Below are 22,401 nucleotides of genomic sequence, written 5' to 3' on the forward strand. Positions count from 1 at the left end.
TCCATCCATCCATCCATCCATCCATCCACCCATCCATCCATCCATCCACCCACCCATCCATCCATTTATCCATCCATCCATCCATTTATCCATCCATCCATTTATCCATCCACCCATCCATCCATTTATCCATCCATCCATCCATTCATCCATCCATCCATCCTCCCACAAACTCACCAAGCCTACAATACAGTCAATTCTGCTGTAACATGAAATATACGTTTCTAAAAATTACTGTGCAATGCAAAATCTTGCTATAAAAATCACAGAGCTTATGGGAAAATGGGGTCAGTGTCACATCAAAAAAAGAAAAAGGCAAGAATGCAGTAAAAATGAAAGCATGGTTTTAAATATGTTAAATGCTTTAGAAATGCATAAATACTACAATAAAAATGGCATTTGACCTTGAAAATGACCTTCAGTTTGCTTGTGGAAGTGGGTGTCGGAAGAGGTGCAGCCTGTGAGTGATTGTGAGGTGGTGAGGGAAAAACTGAAGTCAATGGAAAGTTGTACCACCAGGTGTGGATGGGTGTGGCTTATAATAGTAAACTGAGGGTGCCGTAGATGTCTGAGGTGCATGTGTTTTGTGTATTCTTATGTGGGTGCAGTTTTCTTCATTCACCCAGTGCTCCTCGTGGATGAAATTGTACCTGAACAAATGCAAAATTTATGTTATGCTCAAATTGTTCCCTAATACTTGAATCATGTTGGAACAAATTCTCATTTTCAAAACAAGTACTGTAGCAGAATTGCCCTGTGCCAGGATATACCATATCACACAATCCTGACTCCGACTTCTCAAGCATTCAAGACACTTCCAAGCCTAACCACCTCTGTGAGACTGTGTGTGGCTCATGGGTGCAAAGCCAAGGATTTATTTTTTTATTTGTCAAAAACTCGTCTTGAGCCAAGCACTGACAGTACTATTTATCAATGTTGATCCATTTAATCCTCTTAACAACTCTATAAAAGCTAGGTACTTGTAATTAATACCCATTTTACAAAATGGGAAACTGAGGCACAGAATTGTTAAGTAATTGAACCAAAATCACTCTGCTAGGAGTGGCAGACCTAGGACTTGAACCTGGAGAGTCTGGCTCCAGGATTCACCTTCCTAAGCACTACATTATACTGTCTCTATTTGCCCTGAGGGGACCTCAGCCTTGCCCAGAGCAGAACACAGGGATTTGCAGGCCAAGCTACGGGGTCAGGCAGGCCTGGAACTGAATCCTGACTCCACCACTCACTAGTCATGGAGGCATATTCTTCACTTCTCAGAGCCTTGGTTTCCTTCCCAGTAAAACAGGAATAAAGAACAACAGGATAATCCCAGTGCTGTTGTAAGTATTAAATGAGATAAACGCCTTAGAACAGAGTCTGGCATAGTCAAATGCTCAAGAAATACTAGTGCTTATAAAACAAAACAAAACAAATCCCTGTCTCCTAGCCACAGCTGCATCCAGTTCTGCTTTGTACTTTGGGCACGGGAATGCTGCTAAATAGTAGAGGTGGGGAAGAAAAGGGGGTTCTGACCACCCACCCAGGCTCTTGAGCCTTTGGTGATTAGGAAACAGCCTTGGCAGGACCGTGACCCCGAGCCCGGGTTCAGTGGCCCTGCCACTGCCTCACACTCTGCTTCCCTGGGCTGTAGACACAGTGACCCAGACACTCAGAGACCTGGATGCTGATGACCCAGACATCTCGGGACAACAAAGAACAGAGGGAAGAAGCAGGTGGGCGCTGGGAGCCAGCCTGGAGCGCTTCTGGGTCAAGAGAGAGGATGCCAAGGCCCTGGATTCTATGTGCTGAAGGGGCGGGAAGGAGTGAAATGTATGCATGCTTCTGCTCACACACACCCACCCATTATTCATCAGAATGTGCAGAGCACCAACTGTGGGCCAGCTAGACAGGCACTGAACTCAGTGTCTAGTGGGACAGACAGGCACTGAACTCAGTGTCTAGTGGGACAGACAGACACACGTGTGACAATTAAGATACACAGTGGAGGGCACTGTGGTGGGGGAGGGACAGGGGACTGTGAGAGCTGCTGATACAGCCAGAGGAACGGTAGGCCCTACCCATTCCATTCCACTTCTGCCCACGCCCAGGACAGACATTGCTAATCAACCTCAGCTCTCCTGCCAAGCCTGGACTTGGCTCCAGAATCCTTCTCAACACAGCACTCCAGGGAACCACTATCAATTACTGGTGTTGGCACATGAGAGATAGCCTTTGTGCCAGTTCTCAGCTGAGGTCTGGAGAAGGAATGAGTCAGAGGGTGAAGGGGGAGCAGGGTAGAGAAGGAAGTGCCAGGTAGAGGGCGCAATGGATGCAAAGACCTGGAGGTGAGAAAAGCGAAGGGTAACTGTTCGGGGTGGTGGAGTCCCCAAGTGGATGGGGACTGGGAGAGGCTGGGAAAAGTCAGAAGAATAAGTGCTGGGTGGCAAACTGTGGTGTTCAGACCAAAAAGGAGACCTGCAGGTGTCCAGGCAAGAGCGATGTATGGCCTTGACCAGGTGATGGAGATGGGGAGGAATGGATGGATTCAAGAGATCATTAAGAATAAAATGGCACAGCATGATTATGGATTGGGAATGGATTATGGATTGGAGAGGGGGAACTGTCTGCAAGAACCCCAGATTTCTGGTTTGGGCAGCTGGGCAGATGGTAGCCCTGTGCACCCAGGCAGTGTAGCAGGCTCTGCTGGGCCATCCCCTGACCCCTTATTATGTCAGTGCTTGCTGACTTCTAACCACCAGCGTCTGCATGCCTTTGCCCAGGCTTCTCTGGCCCCTGAAGAGCTTCTCTAGCCTCAAGAGCCTATTTTACCACAGGAAGAGCCAGAGTTAACAGGGAGCAGCCACTGTTCAGTAACTGGTTAAGAGCTGAAATATAAATACCTCGGCTCCTTCGCTTCCTGAGGAGATAACTCCCAGGTGCATGTTTCACATGGGTTCCCAGAGTTCCCCATCGGGATTGGCTCTGGTTGCCCACTGGGAAAGCTGGCTTCTTAAAGCATGCTTTATTGGGTGCATCACCTCTCTCCCACATGCTCCTCTGCTATTATTTTCTAGAATCGTCTCCCAGGTGAATCACTTGCACTTGAACCCATGTCTCAGGTCTGGTTCTGGGAAAACCCAAACTAGAACACACAGTCAATAGGAAGTATCTCAGGATTAGGGCAGGTGGGGAGTATGGTATGTCTGGAAAGTTCTGTTCTCATGGCCCCATCTCAGGGGGCTTGAGCTCTAGCTCCTGCCCTTTTCCTGGGTGAGATGGGCCTGGCTTGGTGGCATGGCTGGTTGACTCTCCATCCTTAACCCACAGAGCTCCAATTTTTGATCAGGAAGAAACAGGCTCAAGGAAAGAAAGCCCTTCCCCAGCCCCAGGGGATCAACCACAACTGGCCCAGCATGAGGCCAATGGTGTGGAAAGAGAGAGGGGCTCTTGGTCCTCGATGGCATCCTTGAACTACCAAACCATCCTGGAAGCCTCTACTTCCAGAAATCTCGATAAATGCAACCATTAAATGAGAAAAAGGGTGTAAACATTAAGGGCAGATACCCAATGCCTGGATTTGAATCCCAGCTCAGCCACTGACTGGCTGTGTGCCGTGGGGCAACTTATTTACCCTCTCTGAGCTTCCATTTCCTCATCTGTAAAATGGGAATATTAACAGTCCCATTGTCAGGTTGTTGTGAGAATTAAATGAGTCAATATAAGTAAGTAAAAGCACAGCACAATGTCTGCACATAGTAAGTGTTCTCTGCAAGAGTTAGCCATGACCATTATTACCATTAAGCCAGAGCTTCTCTACCTTAATGTGTGTACAAACCACCTGGGGTCTCATTAAAATACAGATTCTGATTCAGTGGGTCTGGGGTAGAGCCTGAGATTCTGCATATTTAACAAGCTCCCATGCCAGTGTTGCCGGGCTGTGGACCACACTTTCAATAGCCATTGTCCACTGGTATTACATAACCGGGGACTCAAGGCATCCTCACTGACAGAGCGACCCAACCCACAGGCACCCCTTCCCCATCCCTGAAACCTGGCTGGGAACACAGCATTTCCCAAGTTTTCTATACCTGTCCTTTGCAGCTCTCCCCACACTGCTAGTTGCTTAGTCAGTGCCCAAGAGTGGAAGCTCATGGAGGACAGGGTGTCTGAGGTGCCCGACCCAACTGCCTGGCACATTCTAAGTGCTCAATCACATCTGGTGAAATGAAAATCCTGTGCCCACTTGCAGGAATACATACGCCTGGTGATCCAGCGCAGTCAGACAGACCCAGCGGTGCCAGGGGCTGCAGCCTTGCAGGGGCTGCTCAAGTGAGGCTGGCTCCCTGTAAGCCTCAGCTGGGCTGGCAGAAGCCTAAGAGGTGGGGAGAGGGGAGAACAGTCCCTTCCTGTTTCAGAGCCTGGCATTTGGGCCCAACCAGTAACCAAAATGCCTGCTGAACAAGGAGGCTGACCACAGCTCAATGTCCCCACCCGTTCCTTCTGTGTCCCTACCTCACCCAGGTGGTGGGCAGGTGGCAGCGCCTGGCCTGGCTGGGATCCACCAACACTCAGCTCCTCTCAGGAGGCCAAGACTGTCCCCTGCTGCTGGACCCATCACCCTCCAACCCACCTGATACCTCCTCAGTTGGGCTCAGAACACCCACCTCAAGCCTTTTAGTAATCGTAATCCTCACAGCCAACACTTACTCAGTGCTTACTCTGTGCTAAGCACTTTATAGACACAACTGTATTTGGGGTGGCTCACTATGTCCGTTAGAATGCAACTGACCAAAACAGCAAAATAGCCAACAAACAGTGGCTTAATTAACAACAAACAATAATAGCTAACAATTACAGAGCCGGTCACTGTGCTAAGTTCTTTTACATGTATTAACATATTGAACGCTCACAACTCTGTAAGTGTCTGCACTGTTACTGTCCCCTTTCTATAGACGAAGAAACTGGGCTCAGAGAGGTGAAGTAACTTCCCCAAAGCCACACAGCTACTAAAAAGCTGAAATGAACCACACACCAGGGCAGTCTCGTTCTTGAGTCCTGGCTTTGAACCTGTCTGTAATTAGACTCTCTGGTCCCTTAAAGCCCATTACAGCAAACAGTAACAAGAGCCATGTTCCAAACACCTGTCACCTGCAGGCATCACCTCGTTTCTTCCTCATAACACACTCTGACAATGCTCCCCTTGGTCATATGGCCTTTCTGAGCCTTCATCTCCTCTTCTATAAAACGGAAATGCAGGTTTGACTTCTCTGCTGCTGCTCACTGAAGCACGTTGCCCTTCCCACAATCTAGTCCTCCAGACCTGCCCGTGAGGCTGACAGATGTTTACTGGCCTCAAACATTAGAGAGGCCCACTGATGTGCTCAAGCCCACCCAGGGGCACGAGTGGCAGAGCCAGGATTAGGACCTGAGCTTCCTGACTCCCTGAGACTCACACCTGTCAGCAGGGCCCCACTGTTCCCCAGATGCTGAGAATATCTTCCTCCAAGTTCTGCTGCCTTGCCATGTTTCTCAGGTTAAAGAAAACACTGGCTCCCTTCCTCCTCCTCCTCCTCCTCCTCCTCCTCCTCCTCCTCCTCCTCTCCCTTCCGCTGTCCTCCTCCTGTTCTCACCCACGGGAAAGTCTCGCTAGGAGGTGGGTGGAACAGCAGCATCTGCTAAGGCAAGGCCATTCACGAGGCTGAAGATGCCCAGTTTAGGAGGGGCTGGGGGTGGGGAAGGCTTTTAGCCAGCAGGAGCCCCCAGCTGAGGGGCAAGGCCAGAATGAAGGGAAGCAAAAGTGGAGGCCAAGCCTCAGCCCCACCTCTCAGTGGCTGTGTGTCTGTCCTTGCACAAGTCACTTAGCCAGTACTGTTCAAATGAATTTTCTATGATGATGGAAATGTTCTATTTTCTGCACCACCCAATATGGTTGTCGCTAGCCACAAGTTGCTAGCGAGCACTTGAAATATGGCTAGTGCAATAAAGGACAGAAAAGTTTCATCTTATTTAATTAGCCACATGCGTCTAGTGGCTACTTTTCTGGACAGTTGTGGAATTTAACTTTTCTAAGCCTCAGTCTTCCCATGTGCACAAGAATCATGATATCCCACGCCACTTCCCTGACTTTAGACGATAACTAGGACCATGAAGCGATGCAGTGCTGGGAAACAACCCCTGGCTGGGAGTAAAGACTCCTGGGTTCCAGACCTGGTAACATCCTTCATGATGCAGAGTGAGCTCCTTAACCTCTCTGAGTGCCCTGGTCATCTGTATGATAAGGAAGTTGTTTTGGATCAAAGTTTCTTTGATCTAGGGATCCATGGATGGTTTTAGGGGACTCTGATAACCCCTACAGTTATGAGAAAAGCATGTTTGCAGGACTGTGTGTGGGAGAATGAGGGTGTACATGCACTGAGGGCTGTGTGTATTGGGGGAAACTGGGCCCAATGCTTTCCTGAAATTCTTAAAGGGGTCTGTGAAAATGAGAAACCCCTAGTCTAGGTGAGTTCCTCTAGGGTAAAAGCTTTTTAACAGTGAAGTTCTCAGGCCACACTCCCAGAGACTAATTCAGCAGCCTGGATGTGGGGTCCTGCAAGCTGCATTGGTAACGTGTTTCCCATGATTCTGACGCGAAGCCCACGGAGGGAAACGCTGGCAAGGAGCCGGCCACACTACTTTCTAGTGAGCTGATGCTCAAGAAATGCCTTTATAAAGCAGTAGTATATATTTTTCAAAACCAACGGGATTTAGGAAACTAAAAAAGTAAAGAGGAAATAATGATGATAATAAAACCCCTGTCTACCCCCTCCTTTATTTCTTAAGCTGCACTAATATACAGCACTTAATGCCAAACACTGCTTTATGCTGTGTATAAATATTACCCCTGCATTATATGGATTATAAACATCTAATCCTCATAACACCCCTATGAAGCTGAGGCTGTTAATCCCATTTTACAGATAGGAAAGTGTGGCTTAGAGACCTTGCCCAAGGTCACACAGCAGGAAAGGGGTGGAGCCAGGATTCAAATCCAAGCAGTGGAGCTCGCTCTCCCTCGGGGCTTTGCTGTTACACTGCCTCCCTTCTGAAGATGGGGGACGAACCTGGAGCCCTGAGCTGGCGCCTCCACAGCCTGGAGCTGCCCTAGGGCTCCCAGAGGCGTTGCTCAGTCCCTCCCGTGCCCCACCACAAAAGACTGCAAGAGCCAGGAGGGCTGGTGGCCCCACACTTACTTGCCCTCCGAGCCATAGCTGTTCATGCTGTCCTCAATGGACTCGTGGCTGGCCTGGCGCAGCGTCCGGCTGGGCATCTCCACTGCCAGGCCCGTCTCCGTGCTCCTCTGGATGGCCCCCTTCAGCCTCCGGCTGTCCCCTTCTGGGCAAAGCGGCCAAGAGAGATGGGGGAGAGACACAGGTGGGAGGGGGACAGAGAGAAGAGTCATCTGGTTAGCAGTGTTTCAGCAGCTGGGGTCTGTCCAGCTTCAGCCTCCACCCCCAGCCCATCAACCTCCTCAGACTCCTGGCCTCACCAGTAACCACCCCACCAACAAACAGTATTGCATGAGTTTTGTTAAACGATAGATTCATTTACATGTGCTTTTTCTCCCCCTTGAATTCATTTCTCCCCGGAACCTTCTCCAAATCATTCCTCTTCCTCCTCTTCAGCTACTATTTATTGAGCACCTACTATGTGTCCTACTGTGTCAAGTGCTTTGCATGGATTTTGACCAGGGTTTCTTGACCTCAGCAGACTGGCTGTGTGGATGGCATATTGCTTTGCAGTAGGGGCTGCCCTGTGCATCACAGGATGTCTAACAGTATCCCCGGCCTTTGCCCACTAGATACTAACAGCACCCCTCACCCCACCCCGCTGCAGTCCAGTTGCAGCAATCAAAAATATCTCCAGACATTGCCAAATAGCCCCTAGGCAGCAAAAGTCACCCTTGATTGAGGACTACTTGCACTGAAACCAGATGGCATGGGTTCAAATCCTGGATATCTATCTCAGTGGCTGGGAGGCTTTAGGCAAATTACTCAGCCTCTGTGTGCCTCTATTTGCACCGCTGTCAAGTGGGAGAATAACAGGCTCTTATGAGGCTAAATGGCCCCCGTCAGCAGTCCACTCCTCCTTCCATTCTGCCGTCAAACATCATCTTATCCAAGATCTTTCTTGACCTCTCCTGGCCCCCCGAAAGCAGCAGCCTTCTCCCACCCCCTGCCCCTCTCTGCCCTGACTCCTGCTTTGGTTTTCCTCCTAACACTTACCACCCAAATGCATTAAACAATATTGGTGTTTTGGCCAGCTTCCTCTGCGAAGACCATAAACCCCATGAGGACAGGGAACTTTGTTCACTCTTGAAGCCCCAGCACCAAGAACAGGGTCTAGACCATTGTAGAGCTCAACTAATAACTGTGGCTGCCTTGAGAGCAGCCTTAACCCTCACAACCAACCATAAGGTGGATGCTGCTGTTCACCCCCATTCAGTACCCAAAACAGGAGGCACGGAGAGGTCAGGACTTGTCCATGCCCGTAGAGCTAGTAAGGCGGGGAGCCAGGACACAGCCCTGGGAGGGCGTCTGCTCCCTGCTCCACGACCTAGTGATTCAAGGGACTGTGAGCTAGAGGTGGGGTAGATCATTAGTGGGATCTTTTTCATGGTCCCACGAAGTCCAGACATGGGCTGATTCCCAACAGGATCCTTCAATGCTTGCTGATTGACCCACTGGGGAAAAGCAGCCCCAATCACACCCAGTCATCCTCCTCCTGCCAGAGGACAGGACAGCTGGGCCTGCGTACAGGAGCAGGGCAAACCTCCCGCAGGGCTTCTCCTGGCCTGCCTCCTCCTCCCAGCTCCAGGATGGTCTCTCCTTCCTCCCTGCCTCTAAGAATCACACACACATGTACACACACACATGCATGCGTAGATACAAACACTCTGTTTCTCAGAACGTGTAGCCTCATATTTCTGTCTCCCACATGTGTCTTTGTTATTCAGACACACAGACACCCACACTCAGAAAAACACAGCAACACACACACACACAGTAAGATGCATGCAAAGACAGTGTGTTAATGCAGGTCTGAGTGTGTTCCCAGGGGTCTCCACATGCCTGTCGCTCTGTGTGTTTGAGGCTAAGTGGGTAGGTGTATACACATCCTCCCTGGGTGTTTCTGAACACATGGGAGAGTGTGTGTGCCCCTGTATCTGTGTTTCTACTCCATTCCATCATCTGTTCTTTCCCTAGCTTGCATCTGCAGCCTCCCCCCACCCTCTATCTCCACTGTTTCTGTTATTTCTCTGTGTGTAGCAGGTATAGTGACACAGAGAAAGACAGAACCACTCACATGCACGTTCAGAAACAGACTCAGAGATGTCCCTGTACACACACACACACACACACACACACACACACACACAGAGCACTGTACATATGTCCCTGCCAGATGTGCAGGAACAAACACCCCCCCACCCCGCCCACCCCACACTAGGGATACAGACCCATGACTGGGCACCCTGCAGGCAGGCAGCACACACCTGTCTCGGCTCCCTCCCTCTCTGCTGAGCCCTGTTCAGGTGCCCCCACCCCGGATCCATCTCCACCTACCTGGGTCTGACACATTTCTCCCGGAAAAGGGAGGAGCAGAGCATGACAAACAACTCAGTCCCCCAGAGCTTTGCCTTGCATCTGTGTGGCACCCTACAGCCCTCAAAGCAGTTCCCAACCAGGCCCTAGGATCTGCCTCACAGCAGCCCTGGCTCCCCACACAGGTGAGCATGGCTTTGCAGTCAGAAGGCCCAGGTATGGAGACCTGGGGCAAGCTGGACGCCATCTTCCCATGGAGCTACTGAGAGGGTTAAATGACAGACGTTTCCCACAGTGCCGGACACAAAGTAGGCGCCGAACATAAAAAGCCAAACCACTGCAGAGGGAGAAAGACCTTCCAATGCTCCCACACCTGCCCTTGCCAACTGTCTTGCCAACACCCTTGTAAATGCATTTTTTTCCCTTGACACACCACCTTCCCCAAGCTGGGGACCACAACTGGACCCATCCACAGCAATGTCCACCATCCAGCCTCCACCACCTACCCCTTCTGTGGGTCCTCTCTTGCTAACTGGGCCACGGTCTCCAAAGTGACTGTTCCAATGCTTTCCCAACTACCCCCACCAAGATCCATCCATCCCACATGGCTGAGATGTGCTCCCTTTGTTCTGCTCTTCCTCACTTCCAAATGTCACTGTGATTGTTAATAGTGAGTGTCAACTTGATTGGATTGAAGGATGCAAAGTATCATTCCTGGGTGTGTCTGTGAGGGTGTTGCCAAAGGAGATTAACATTTGAGTCAGTGGACTGGGAAAGGCAGACCCACCCTCAATCTGGGTGGGCATCATCTAATCGGCTGCCAGCATGGCCAGAATAAAAGCAGGCTGAATGTGGAAGGACTAGACTGGCTTAGCCTCCCAGCGTGCATCTTCCTCCCATTCTGGATGCTTCCTGCTCTCGAACACTGGACTCCAAGTTCTTCAGCTTTGGGACTCAGACTGGCTTCCTTGCTCCTCAGCTTGCAGACAGCCTAATGTGGGACCTTGCCTTGTAATCATGTGAATCAACACTTCTTAATAAACTTTCCTTTATATACACATCTATCCTGTTAGTTCTGTCCCTTCAGAGAACCCTGACTAATATAGTCACCATCCTGACCTTTCACCCTGCCTGGCCCTCCCCTCCTCTCTGAAAGGAAGGGGCCGTCCTTCTCCTGGCCGTGGCTGATCCATGTCCATCACTCACCACGACCTCCTCCCCGATTTGTCCTCTCTGGGCCTTGCGTCTGCTGCCCCTCCAATCTCGGGCCCCTTCTAGTTCTCCCACCTCTTTCACCAACTAACTTCCTTGGAGAACAGCCTCTGGCCACCATGTCACCCACCACACCCTCTCTGATCTCTCAGTGTGGCTCCAGCCCATCGATCCATCAGGGTGGCTTACTAAACCATTCTCTAGTGACTGCTCACAACCAGGTCCAAGGGTCTCAACCCAGCTCCCGGGCCCTGAAGCATGGCCCTTTCATTCTCTCAACAGACATCTATTGAACACCCTTTTGTGAGGTGGCAGCCCCTGAGAAGATGTTAAACAGGCTTCTAAGTGCTGCACCTGCTGATAAAACACACTGACAGGAGCCAGGGAGAAATGAACAGCCTCTGCTTGTCATCCTTCAGGACCCAGAAATAGACCCTTACTTGACCCACTGTAGTGGACAATGTGATCCTCCTCCAAGACCCCCTTTTTACCACTTCTGTGAGCCCCTCCCCACTGTAGCATGCTATGTGCTGTGGTTTCTCACAGCCAGTACCTGGCACCTTTTTCTGGGATGGGGTGTGGGGGTGTCTTTCTTTGGGCTACTGAGCCCATGGTGCCCCCATACAGGCAGAGCTAGAAGTGTCTGGAAATGTATGACCCTTAACCTGCCCTTGCCCTGCCCCTTCATCAAAGACTAAATGAAACGGGAGGATGAACCCTCACCTCCTCTGCCCTGGGTCAGAACAACTCTGAGGCTTCACGCAGCCCCCAGAGTAACCCCACAGTGGGGCTGGGGCCACCCTTTCAGGACCTGCCTGAGAGCACACCACTGCGTGCCTCCTGCCCTGTCTTGTTCTGCTTCCCTGGGTCTGTTCTGGGGGCACTTCCTTCATTACTGCCTCCACACAAATCTCGTCTCAGGGTCTGGTTTAAGGACACCTGACCTAAGACAGGCTGGCACCCTAAGCAAGTCAAAGTTCAAAAATCTTCACACAGGTGGGCTCCTGCATCATAACTGTAGTTGTACCCATTTACACCCAACTAGCACACTGGGAAGGAAATTTATTTCTCTTTTGTATGCTTCTATGTCATTCGAATTTTAATTAATTCTATAATGCAAATCAAAGTAAATACAAACAAATTCATAAATAAATCACAGCTTCAATCATGCCATCATCTTATTTAAAACCTTAGCCAGGTGCGGTGGCTCATGCCTGTAATCCCAGCACTTTGAAAGAAAGACCCAGGCAGGTGGATCACTTGAGCCCAGGAGTTTCAGACCAGCCTGGGCAACATAGCGAAACCCTACCTCTACAAGGAAAAAATACAAAAATTAGCCGGGCATGGTGGTGGGCACCTGTAGTCTCAGCTACTAGAGAGGCTGAGGTAGGAGGATCGCTTGAGCTTGGGAGGTTGAGGCTGGTTGCACTCCAGCCTGGGCGACAGAGTGAAATCCTATCTCAGAACAAAAACAAAAACCTAAGCATGTTTCTTCACTACCTGCTGAATTAGGTTCAGTTTTTGCACCCAGGCATCCATTTTCTGACTCCCTCCCCATCAGCTACTGGTCTCCCTCGCAGTCTCTATATCTTAGCCCAGCCAGACACCTCAGTGCTCCATCCTGAGAAATACTGTACATCCTCAATAACTTCCTCATCCCGGTTCTCACTCCTTTCCTTTCCTCGCTTCCTCATCTTCCCTATCAAATTTCTAACCATCCTCCAGAGTTTAGCTTTAAATAACACCTATAACTTATCAGGCACTCTGTACTTCAGTTTCTTCATCATATAATAGGGACAAAAGCACCAGAATCTCAGGGCTATGTGAGCACTACATGTTAACAAGCAAGCAATGTAAAAATGTAATAACATATAACCCTCAGGATGGCCTAGGTGGGCTGGGACACACGGTCAGCCCTCAACAAAGCTGACTATTATTAATATGGTTATTACCATTGTGCTAGATGCCATGCCAAGTGTTTTACAAAGTTATCATCCCACTTAATTCTCACAATAAACCATGAGATACCTACTGCCCCCTTTACAGAGAAAGAAAATGAGGATCGAGAAGGTTAAGTAACTTTCCCAAGGACATGCACGACTATTAATGGTGGAGCTGGACTTCAAACCCAGGCTATTCTGGCTCCAAAGCCATGTTTTAAATACACCCTAAAGTAAACTCACCAAGCTCCACCCCAGAACTCAAATGCCATGTCTTCGACAAAGACGTCCCTCATCAGACTCCTTGAGTCCCAGGGGCACTTAAATCTTCACTTCTCTTGGGGTAGCTATTCCACGGCACCTTGAAACACAGTTCTCATCCACCTAGTCGATGTCTGTGTTTACAGCATGAGCGCATTCCTCATCAGCACCAGGGACAGCGCCCACATTGCCCATCCCCGCTGAAAGTGTGTTAAATTGAATTGGCTTTAGGATGTGTCCCCAAGAAAAATGTAAATTCTCTCTGGTAAAGAAAACAAGTAGATCTCACTCTGCTGTTTATACTTGAATATGAATGTGTTTAATGTACGTTCTCCCAAAAGCAAGTATTCTTAAGGAACAGGATAATAAAACGATGATAAATTATGAAAACAGATTCTATTGTTTTTAGCATTTACCCATGTACAAATTATATATACACATATAATTTAACCCCACCATAACTCTGAAAGACAAGTATTATTATCCTAATTTTACAACAAGGAAACAGGCTCAGAGCAGTTCAGCAACTTATCCAAGATTATACCAGATAAGACAGAGCTAGGCTTGAAACCAGGTCTGTGTGAAAACAGATCATCATATACTCTTAACCATGAGACCTCAGGGATGTGGCGGGGTGGGAGGGAGAAGGAGAGAACTCAACCAGTCCCCATTTTGACGTTTTATTGAAGATGGGCATTACCAGCTTTGACTTCCAGCAGAAAAGACCCAAGCCGAGACAGGCTCCATGACCTGTTCCAGGTCCCCAGGCTCTAAAATCGCTAACCACATTCTGGTCAGTGTGAGTGTCCACTCCAAGTCCATAGAGCAGCCTGTGAAGTTCCCCCAGACACAAGAGCTCTGGGTGACTGGGTTATTTTAAACCAGGATGCGAAAGGCACCGAGGCCCCTGGCTCACTGCTTCCCCTTCCCACAGCAACTACTCTTCCCGTATCTCTGAGATAAATACCCTGGAGGCTGCTGCCTCTTCTTCCTCCATGGTCAGCCTCTCCCTGGCCTAGTTATTCCCAGTGACTTGGGCCTCACATGCCTTCCTTGTCTAGGTCTTGAAGTCCATCTGAAAATCAAGGGCTGACAACCATCTGCAGATACTCAGGCCTCTAGGGCACCGATGTTGCTTCTGGCTGTGTCTCCAAGGATGGGTGGAGGAAGCACAACCCTGATTACTTCTGTGAGGGCCCTAACCTTCCCTTTCTCCCTGGAGCTACAGGAACCTGCCTTCCCTTAAAATAAGAGATGGTTTCATCTGGAGGGAACTTAGGGATCATCCAGATCAATGCCTTTATTGTACAGAGGGCAACTGAGGCCCAAAGAGGGGCAGGAGTCAAAGGCCATGTTGGTATTAGAATTCAGGCTGGGTACAGTGGCTCATGGCTGTAATCCCAACACTTTAGGAGGCCAAGATGGGAGGACTGCTTGAGCCTAGGAGTTCAAGACCAGCCTGGGCAACATAGTGAGACCCTGCCTCTATAAAAAATTTGAAAATTACTAGCCTACACTGTAGTCCCAGCTACTCAGGAGGCTGTGGTGGGAGGATTGCTTGAGCCCAGGAGTTTGAGGCTGCAGTGAGCTATGATCACACTGCTTCACTACAGCCTGGGTGACAGAGACCCTGTTTCAGGAAAAAAAAATTCCAGTCTCCTAATTGCTAACCTCCCTGCTCCTTTTCAGTCGACAGCCTTTCACTATTTCTAGAGCATCTTCAGGAGGCAGCATGGCCTAATGGTTAAAAGCATGGACAATGGAGCCTGAATGCCTGGGTTGTAAACCTGGCCCCAGCCACTCTATTAGTTGTGTGATTTTCAGAAAGTTACTCAACCTCTCTGTGGCTCAGTTTCCTCCTCTGCTAACTGGTGTCCACACCACCAGATTGTCCTCTTCTGCCAGTTTCTTCTCTACTCAGTGGCCTGCCTGAGCTTCCCAAATCTCAATCCTGAACACACCATCCCTTTGATTAAAACCCTTCAATGGCACCCCATTGCTTGCAGAATAAATTCCAATTTAACACACACTGTCTTTCTGACCTGGTCCCAATTTACATTTACATTTCCCTAGTGTTCTCTACATTCTATTCACAATGAATTATTCCAAATCTTCCATGTGACCAGCTGCCCTTCAAATTTCTTACCCATCATCCTGCATACAAAAGTCTTAGCATTCTCTTCTCTTCTGAAGAAAGGTGCTTTTTTAAAACAACTGTTTGTTGCAGGATAATACACACACAAAAAACTGTACAATTATATATCACACAGTTGTAAGTGTATACCTTGATGACTATTACAAAGTTCTATGGAACCAGCACCCAGATCAAGAAGCAGAACATTACCAGTACCCTACAGAAGGCCCACATGCCACTTCCAGTTACTTTCCACCAAAAGTAGCATTATCCTAACTTCTAACAGCACAGACTGGTTTTGCCTATTTTGTAGTTTTCACTACATAAAATCACCTAGTGTATATTCTTTAGCATCTGGCTTCTTTTACCCAACACGACGTTTGTGGGGTTCATCCATGTTGATTGTTTCATTGCAGTTCATTAATTCTCATGACTTATTGTAGTACATTGTGTGAATATATCAAAATAATTTTCATCTATTCTATTGCTGATGAGCATCTGGGTGGGTAGCCTCCAGTAATGAGATATTACAAATAGCTCTGCCAAAAACATTCTTGTATGTGTCTTTTGGTGACCATTTCTGTGCAGTTCTTCAGGGCACATACCTAGGAGTGCAGCTGCTGGGTTACAGGGTATGCATTTGAAATGCCTTTTAGGTGGCTTAACCATGGTGTGGACTGGAAAGGTCAACATGTTAGACTATCATTCAGCAGGAAGCAATGTTCTGAAGAAGTGAGGCTAAAGACTGGAAGGTTTTGAGGAAAAAGATGGTGGAAAGCCTGTTGATTTACTGTATATCTGGCTCACATTTATATTCCCCAAATGTAATCTTTGTTAAGAGAATGTGTATAGAGAGCAAACAGCACCCAGAACAGGACAGGAAGGAGGAGAAAAGGCCTGGAATACAATTGACATTCAATAAATACTGGCTATTATTATTAACCTCTCTAAAGGTTAATGGTCAACTGCTCACTGATACCATCTCTAGTAAACTCGTTATTTCATTGATTCTAAGACAAGCATTTCTTCAGCATCTCCAAAATTAAGATGTGAATGGCAACCAATGGCAAGTCAGAGTTAAATTCTGACATGTTTTAGCTCCCTTGGTGGTATATAAAGTTGTGACTTGCAACTGAAGGCCTCTAAAATGCGATCAAGTCCACAGCAAAGAACTGGCGTGTGGAGGAACTGTCCGTGGTGCTGACTGAGCACAGGACTGGGCAGAGGTGGGGCTCACAAGGGAGATTTTAGAACTACGAAGCATCCCTATCTGTGGTTGCTTTAAAACCACAATTCCTTCCCACTGGCTTGCTGGTGCCTGAAATTCCACCCTCAAAGAATCACCTTTCCACATAAAGTCAGGAACTTCCATTTATCGAGTTGAACCAGAGCCTATGAGAGGTGCTCACCACTCATCATTTCATGTAATCTTTACAACCACCAGTGAAGGTAAGTATTGTCTTCATTTTCAGAAGGGAAAGCTGAAGCTCAGGGGTTAATGAACCTTCCCACAATTACAAAGCTGGCATGTGGGATGTGATCCTGGTTCAATGCAGGCCAGAGTGCAATTTTTGCCCTTTAGGCTGCTCTACACTGGAGGGAGGGATGAGTGCCTCAGACCTTTTTCCAAGAGGATTTGAAGAGGAAAGAGGAGAGATCATAAAGACACAGAGATGAAGTGAGTGAAAGCAAGAGGGGCAAAAGGCACATGATAAGGATTTGAGAACCCTAGAGAGGGAGGGGAAAGATTTTGTGAGAATCAACTGGGTAATAAATATGGAATGTGCTTTGTAACTCTAAAGGGTTATGCCCCTGGAAGGAAACGTTACTCTCACTTATCCAACAAAATATACATTTATTGAGCTCATTTCCTATGCCATGCTGTTCTTGGCTCTGGGGATTTGAATAAGATACAGTCTTTGACCTTAAGGAACTTACAGGTAGTAGAGTGTGGAGGGGACATGAAACAGATAAGTAATTATTATTCATTCAACAAACTCTTTACTAATTGCCTATTCAGGGCCAGATCCTGTGCTGTAGACTCATAACATAGATGAATTAAACCCAGACCTTGCTGAAACTCCCAGTCTACCAGAATAGATAGGCAAGTAAAGGGGCAATTGTGCAATAATTACAGCGTAGCATAATGTAAGGGCAGAGATATACACAGAGTATTATGGGAGCTGAGGAGAAGGGCAATTAATGCAGCACTGGAGTTAGAGGCACGGTCTGGGTTGTAAGCAGAATTGATTCAATGCTGAATTATACTTGATTGCAAATAAAATCAGAAGATTTCATTGTACATGCAAGCACTACCTTCCAGTACAACTGAAGGTTATATTGACAAATAAAAACACGGAGATAGAGTGAAGGGGAAAATGTGGAACCAAATGAAAACTGAAGGCAAAAAGTTCCAGATGCAGAGTAAATGTATTTGGGGTGGGGGAGGTCCTATGCTGAGCAGGGGTGGTCAGGGGAAAGTCATTTACTCTCCTCGAGCCAATGTGGAAAGACTTTCTAAAGAAGAGGCATTTCCGCAATCATTGGAAGGAGGACAATTCACAGTCCCACAAAAAGCTGTTTTTCCTCAGGAAGCTATTTCCATCAGCATTTGGGACAAGCTAAACAAGCCTTGGAAGGAACTGGGTTGTGGGCAAAAGGTAGAGTCTACGGCCCCATATGGCACTGGGAAGCTACACAATCCACACAGCATTCAAGACTTCCAGGATTTGCCCCAAACCTATACTACAAGTCTGCCATGATGCACATACCAGGTGTTCTATCCACACGGAATTACTCATCATTCACCAAATACAGCCCACGTACTTCCGTCTTCTTAGGAGAACAGGCTCTGGAGCCAGAAAAACTGAGTTTGGGACTTGAAGCATGCCTCTGCCACTTTCTGAGTAAACTAAATAAACTTACTGAACTAATCTGAGTCTAAGTTCCCCTGCAAAACAGGAAAAATAATAGAATCCACTCCACCTATTGTTGTAAGGATTAAATGTACTAGTAAGCTCTTACTAGGTTATGCTGCAATAACAAGTTACCCCCAAATTCCAGTGGCTTACAGAACAAAGTTCTTGTTCATACTTAACATACTTTATTTTTCTGAGATGGACTTTTGCTCTGTGGCCTATACTGGAGTGCAGTGGCACAACCTTGGCTCACTACAACCCCTGTCTCCCAGGTTCAAGTGACTCTCCTGCCTTAGCCTCCCAAGTAGCTGGGGTTACATGCATGCACCACCATGCCTGGCTAATTTTTTTTTCCTTTTTGTATTTTTAGTAGAAATGGGGTTTCACCATGTTGGCCAGTTTGGTCTCAAACTCCTAACCTCAAATGATCTGCCCGCCTCAGCCTCCCAAAGTGCTGGGATTACAGGTGTGAACCACCGCGCCCAGCCATACTTAACATACTTGATGATTTAGCTATGGTTCTAACCCACGAACTCATCTGGGACCCAGGGTGAAGGGGCAAGCCCTATCTGGGACAAGCTGGTGTCATGGCAGAGGAATGATGGAACCATGAGGGAATTCTTCCAGCTGCTGCACTTCTCTCTATGTGTATTTCAAAGCTTTTAAAAGAAAAGGAAGGGAAAGAAATATGGCCTCTAACAGAGAGATGCTGCCAAACGTGTAGGGGAAGCAAGGAAGCTCCCTCCTCCCCACAAACACTGGAAAGAGAACTCCTCAAGACACCAAATGGTTTGTTCCAACAAGGTAGCATATTAGCCCATGATAGCACAGATCCATGTTAACTGTGAAATAAATCTCTCATACCCCTTGTGGGACTGAACTCAATGACATAACACGTGCACAATGACTGTCACAGTAAGATACAGGCACTCAGTAAATAGCAGCTACTATTATAAACAATACTCTGAGATAGAGAGTAGTGTCCCTGATTCTCAGAAACTCTCAGAAAACTGAGGCTCTGAGAACTGAAGCAGTTTGCCCAAGGTCCCACAGCAAGTAAAGGTTGGAGAGGAAGAATGCAAAACAAATCTGCTCCATCCAAACAAAGCTGAACACAAATGTTCACAGTAGCATTAACAGTCAAAAAGTGGACACAGCCTGAATGTTCATCCATGGACGAATGAACAAATTGTGGTATATCCATACAATAAAGTATTATTCAGCCATTAAAAGCATGCAGTACTGGGCTGGGCATGGTGGCTCACGCCGGTAATCCCAGCACTTTGGGAGGCCAAGGTGGGTGGATCACCTGAGGTCGGGAGTTTGAGACCACCCTGACCAATATGGTGAAACACTGTCTCTACTAAAAATACAAAAATTAGCTGGACTGTGGTGATGTGTGTCTGTAATCCTAGCTACTCAGGAGGCTGAGGCAGGAGAATCACTTGAACCCAGGAGGCTGAGGTTGCAGTGAGCTGAGATGGTGCCACTGCACTCCAGCCTGGTTGACAAGGAGACCCCGTCTCAAAAAAAAAAAATGCATTACCTATACATGCTTCAACATATATGAACCTTGACATTATGCAAATGGAAGAAGCTGGTCATAAAAGATCATCTCTTCTATGACTCTACGTATTTGAAATGTCCAAGATAGGTAAATCCATAGAACTAGAAAGCAGACCAGTGGTTGCCAAGGACCAGAGGGAGGGGCAAATGGGATGTGAATGCTCACGGGTACAGGGGTGATGATAATATTCTACAATTGACTGTGGTGATGGTTGCACAACTCTGTGAATAAATTAAATATTAAAATCCACTGAATTGTTCACTTTAAACTAGTAAACTGTATGGTATATGAATTATATCTCAATAAAGCTTATATAAATCTCCTTCCACTTCATCTCATCTCCCAGGCCAGGCTGTTAACCCTATTCTACACTGACCCCAAGAGGGTCAAGGAGCCCATAGGCAGGGAGGCTCCCTCCGAGCCAGAAGCAGTGTGGAAAACCTGCTGCAAAGGCCAGACAAGACCAAGTTGTACAGTCTGGCCCCTCAGATGTCATCTTCAGATAACACATGTGCACATGTATCCCCACAAAGGCCCACAGATGAAAACATGCAGTGGGTACATGGGGAGCAGGGATGTAGGGGATGGGTGGGGTTGGAAATGAGGGAATTCCTTCCTTTCAGTCCCACCAGGGCAAGCCTCAGGCTCCCCATCACCACCTTCCTCAATCAACAGATGGCCAGCTTCCTCCAGAGCCTGCAAGACTAGAGCTAGCAAGGCTTAGTTAAGACCACCTGAAACCACCTGGCACCAGCACTCACCAGAGCAAACCCACCTTGGACTAGCTGTTCTCAGCACTGAGGCTGTAGTGATGTTGGCCTTAGGCAGCTGTTGCTCCAGCTTGGCTCATCCACGTCCCACAACTGCTTAAAATCCGTCTCTCTCCAGACTGTTCTGCAGGATAGCAGCTAACCCAGTGTCCACTAAGGCTTCTCAAGAACCTCCCACATACATGCTTAATGCACACTGGGTCTCCTACTCCTTGGATGAGCAGCGCTATCCTTTATCTTGAAGCAGTTTAAACAAATCTCTTCCTTGATTTGGCCTTAGCAGAGCTGCAGAGAAGCTGGGCCCCACCTTGGCTAAGGCACCTCCCTTGGTTGCTTTTCTCTCTCTCAAATGAGGGCAGGGACACTGGCTGGCACTCAGCAGGTCCTCCACACAGACACCAAAGGCTGAAGGAATTCCAGCTCATGGCTTCTCAACTTTAATGTGCAAATGGATCACACAGGAATCTTGTTAAAATGCAGATTCTAATTCAGCAGGTCTCAGGTGGGGCCTGAGATTCAGCACTTCTCACAACTCCTAGGTGAGGTCAATGCTGCTGGTCTGTGGCCCACACATTGAGTAGCAAGATTCTAGCCCATTCCATTCACTCTTTTCTGATTTCTTTGCCTTCTTCATTGTTCAAGGAGCCTCTTGGGAGTGGATAAAAGCTACTCTCTCTTAGAAAAGGACCTGCCAGCACATACACACAGTATGTTGCATAAAGTTTGGGAGCCTGCAATCCCTGGATTAAAAGCCATTCTTCTTCTTTTTTTCTTTTTTTGTTTTTTAAGAGACAGGCTGTCACCCAGGCTGGAGTGCAGTGGCACAATCACAGCTCACTGCAGCCTTGACTTCCCAGGCTCAAGTGATCCTCCCATCTCAGCCGGTACTACAGGTGCACACCACCAAGCCTAGCTAATTACTTTATTTTTTATAGAGACAGGGTCTTGCCATGTTGCCCAAGCTGGTCTCCAACTCCTGGGCTCAACGGATCCTCCTGCCTTGGCCTTCCAAAGAGCTCGGATTACAAGCATGAACTACTTACCATGCCTAGCCTAAAAGCCATTCTTTCGCATACACAAACCTGCAAATCTTAGTTCCTGCAGAAAAGAGGATGCAACAGGGGATAGAAAAAGAAAAAGCCTTGGCAGGGAGTGAGAACTCCTGGGTCTTGTCCCAGCTCCACTACTGACTTCCGGTGTGACATCAGACAACTTTCTGCTCCTCTCTTGAGCTTCAGTTTTCCCACCATGAGAGAAGTGGACTAGATTGGGGATGATACATAGGTTTTCTTTCTTTCTTTTTTTTTTTTTTTTTTGCCAACTCTGGTAGCTGTTGCCTGAAATACCCTGTGCTAAGAATTCTTAGACTGTGCCTGGACTTGGCAGAAAAGGATGCCATGATTGATTGGTGATGCCTGCCATGGTCCCAGGAAAGGGGGCCTTGATTGATTGGTGTTGTCTGCCAAGATCCCAGGCCTGGAGGGTGATGGGCTTCCTGCCAGATGTCCGCCTACCCCAGAGAGCCCTTCCAGCTGTGACATTCCACACAGCTCATTCAGAGTCATGCCACACTGGGCAAAGAGAAGTCTGTGCCTGTCCTCAAGGGGGCAGGAAGGGATAATTCTTTAAGCTTCTGGCTTCTCAAACCTGCTGCCCTCAGCCCCCTTTGAGAAGAGGTAGCAGAATCCCTGCTCAGTGGCAGAGGACAGCATGTCCTTGTGCTCCCATCCTTCCCTATTTTTAACTCCAAGGACAGCAGCTCAGGCAGAAGCGGAAATATGGAAGGGCCACCCAGCCTCTGAGGGAGGGGAACCACACCCCCACCATCATTCCCAAACTGCTCCCATGGTTGGCCAAGTGAGAGTCGAGGCAAGAGACAGAAGGTTCCTCACCTCCCATGTGAATCTCTCACAGCCCCATCCCATCCTTCCCCAGGCAGGGCCAGTCACCCCTCCTTGGTACATCCACAGACCTCTCTGCTAGTCCCTATCCTGCTGCACCCTGTATTTGTTCAT

The 22,401-nt window shown here is 48.0% G+C and overlaps 1 protein-coding gene across 2 annotated transcripts in view; it reads right to left on the reverse strand.

Moving 5' to 3' along the window:
- Nucleotides 1–22,401, reverse strand: part of RIMS4 (regulating synaptic membrane exocytosis 4) — a 59,090-nt gene that overhangs the window by 12,376 nt on the left and 24,313 nt on the right. Inside the window, exon 2 of one of the 2 annotated variants that reach the window (XM_054468074.1) lies at nucleotides 7,233–7,371. In XM_054468074.1, coding sequence (XP_054324049.1) covers nucleotides 7,233–7,371 — 139 coding nt within the window. Of the gene's footprint in view, nucleotides 1–7,232; nucleotides 7,375–22,401 lie in introns of both variants that reach the window. The other variant, XM_054468073.1, reaches the window with a different exon arrangement.

Source organism: Pongo pygmaeus, chromosome 21 (genome assembly GCF_028885625.2).
Source record: "Pongo pygmaeus isolate AG05252 chromosome 21, NHGRI_mPonPyg2-v2.0_pri, whole genome shotgun sequence".
Classification (NCBI taxonomy): Eukaryota; Metazoa; Chordata; class Mammalia; order Primates; family Hominidae; genus Pongo; species Pongo pygmaeus.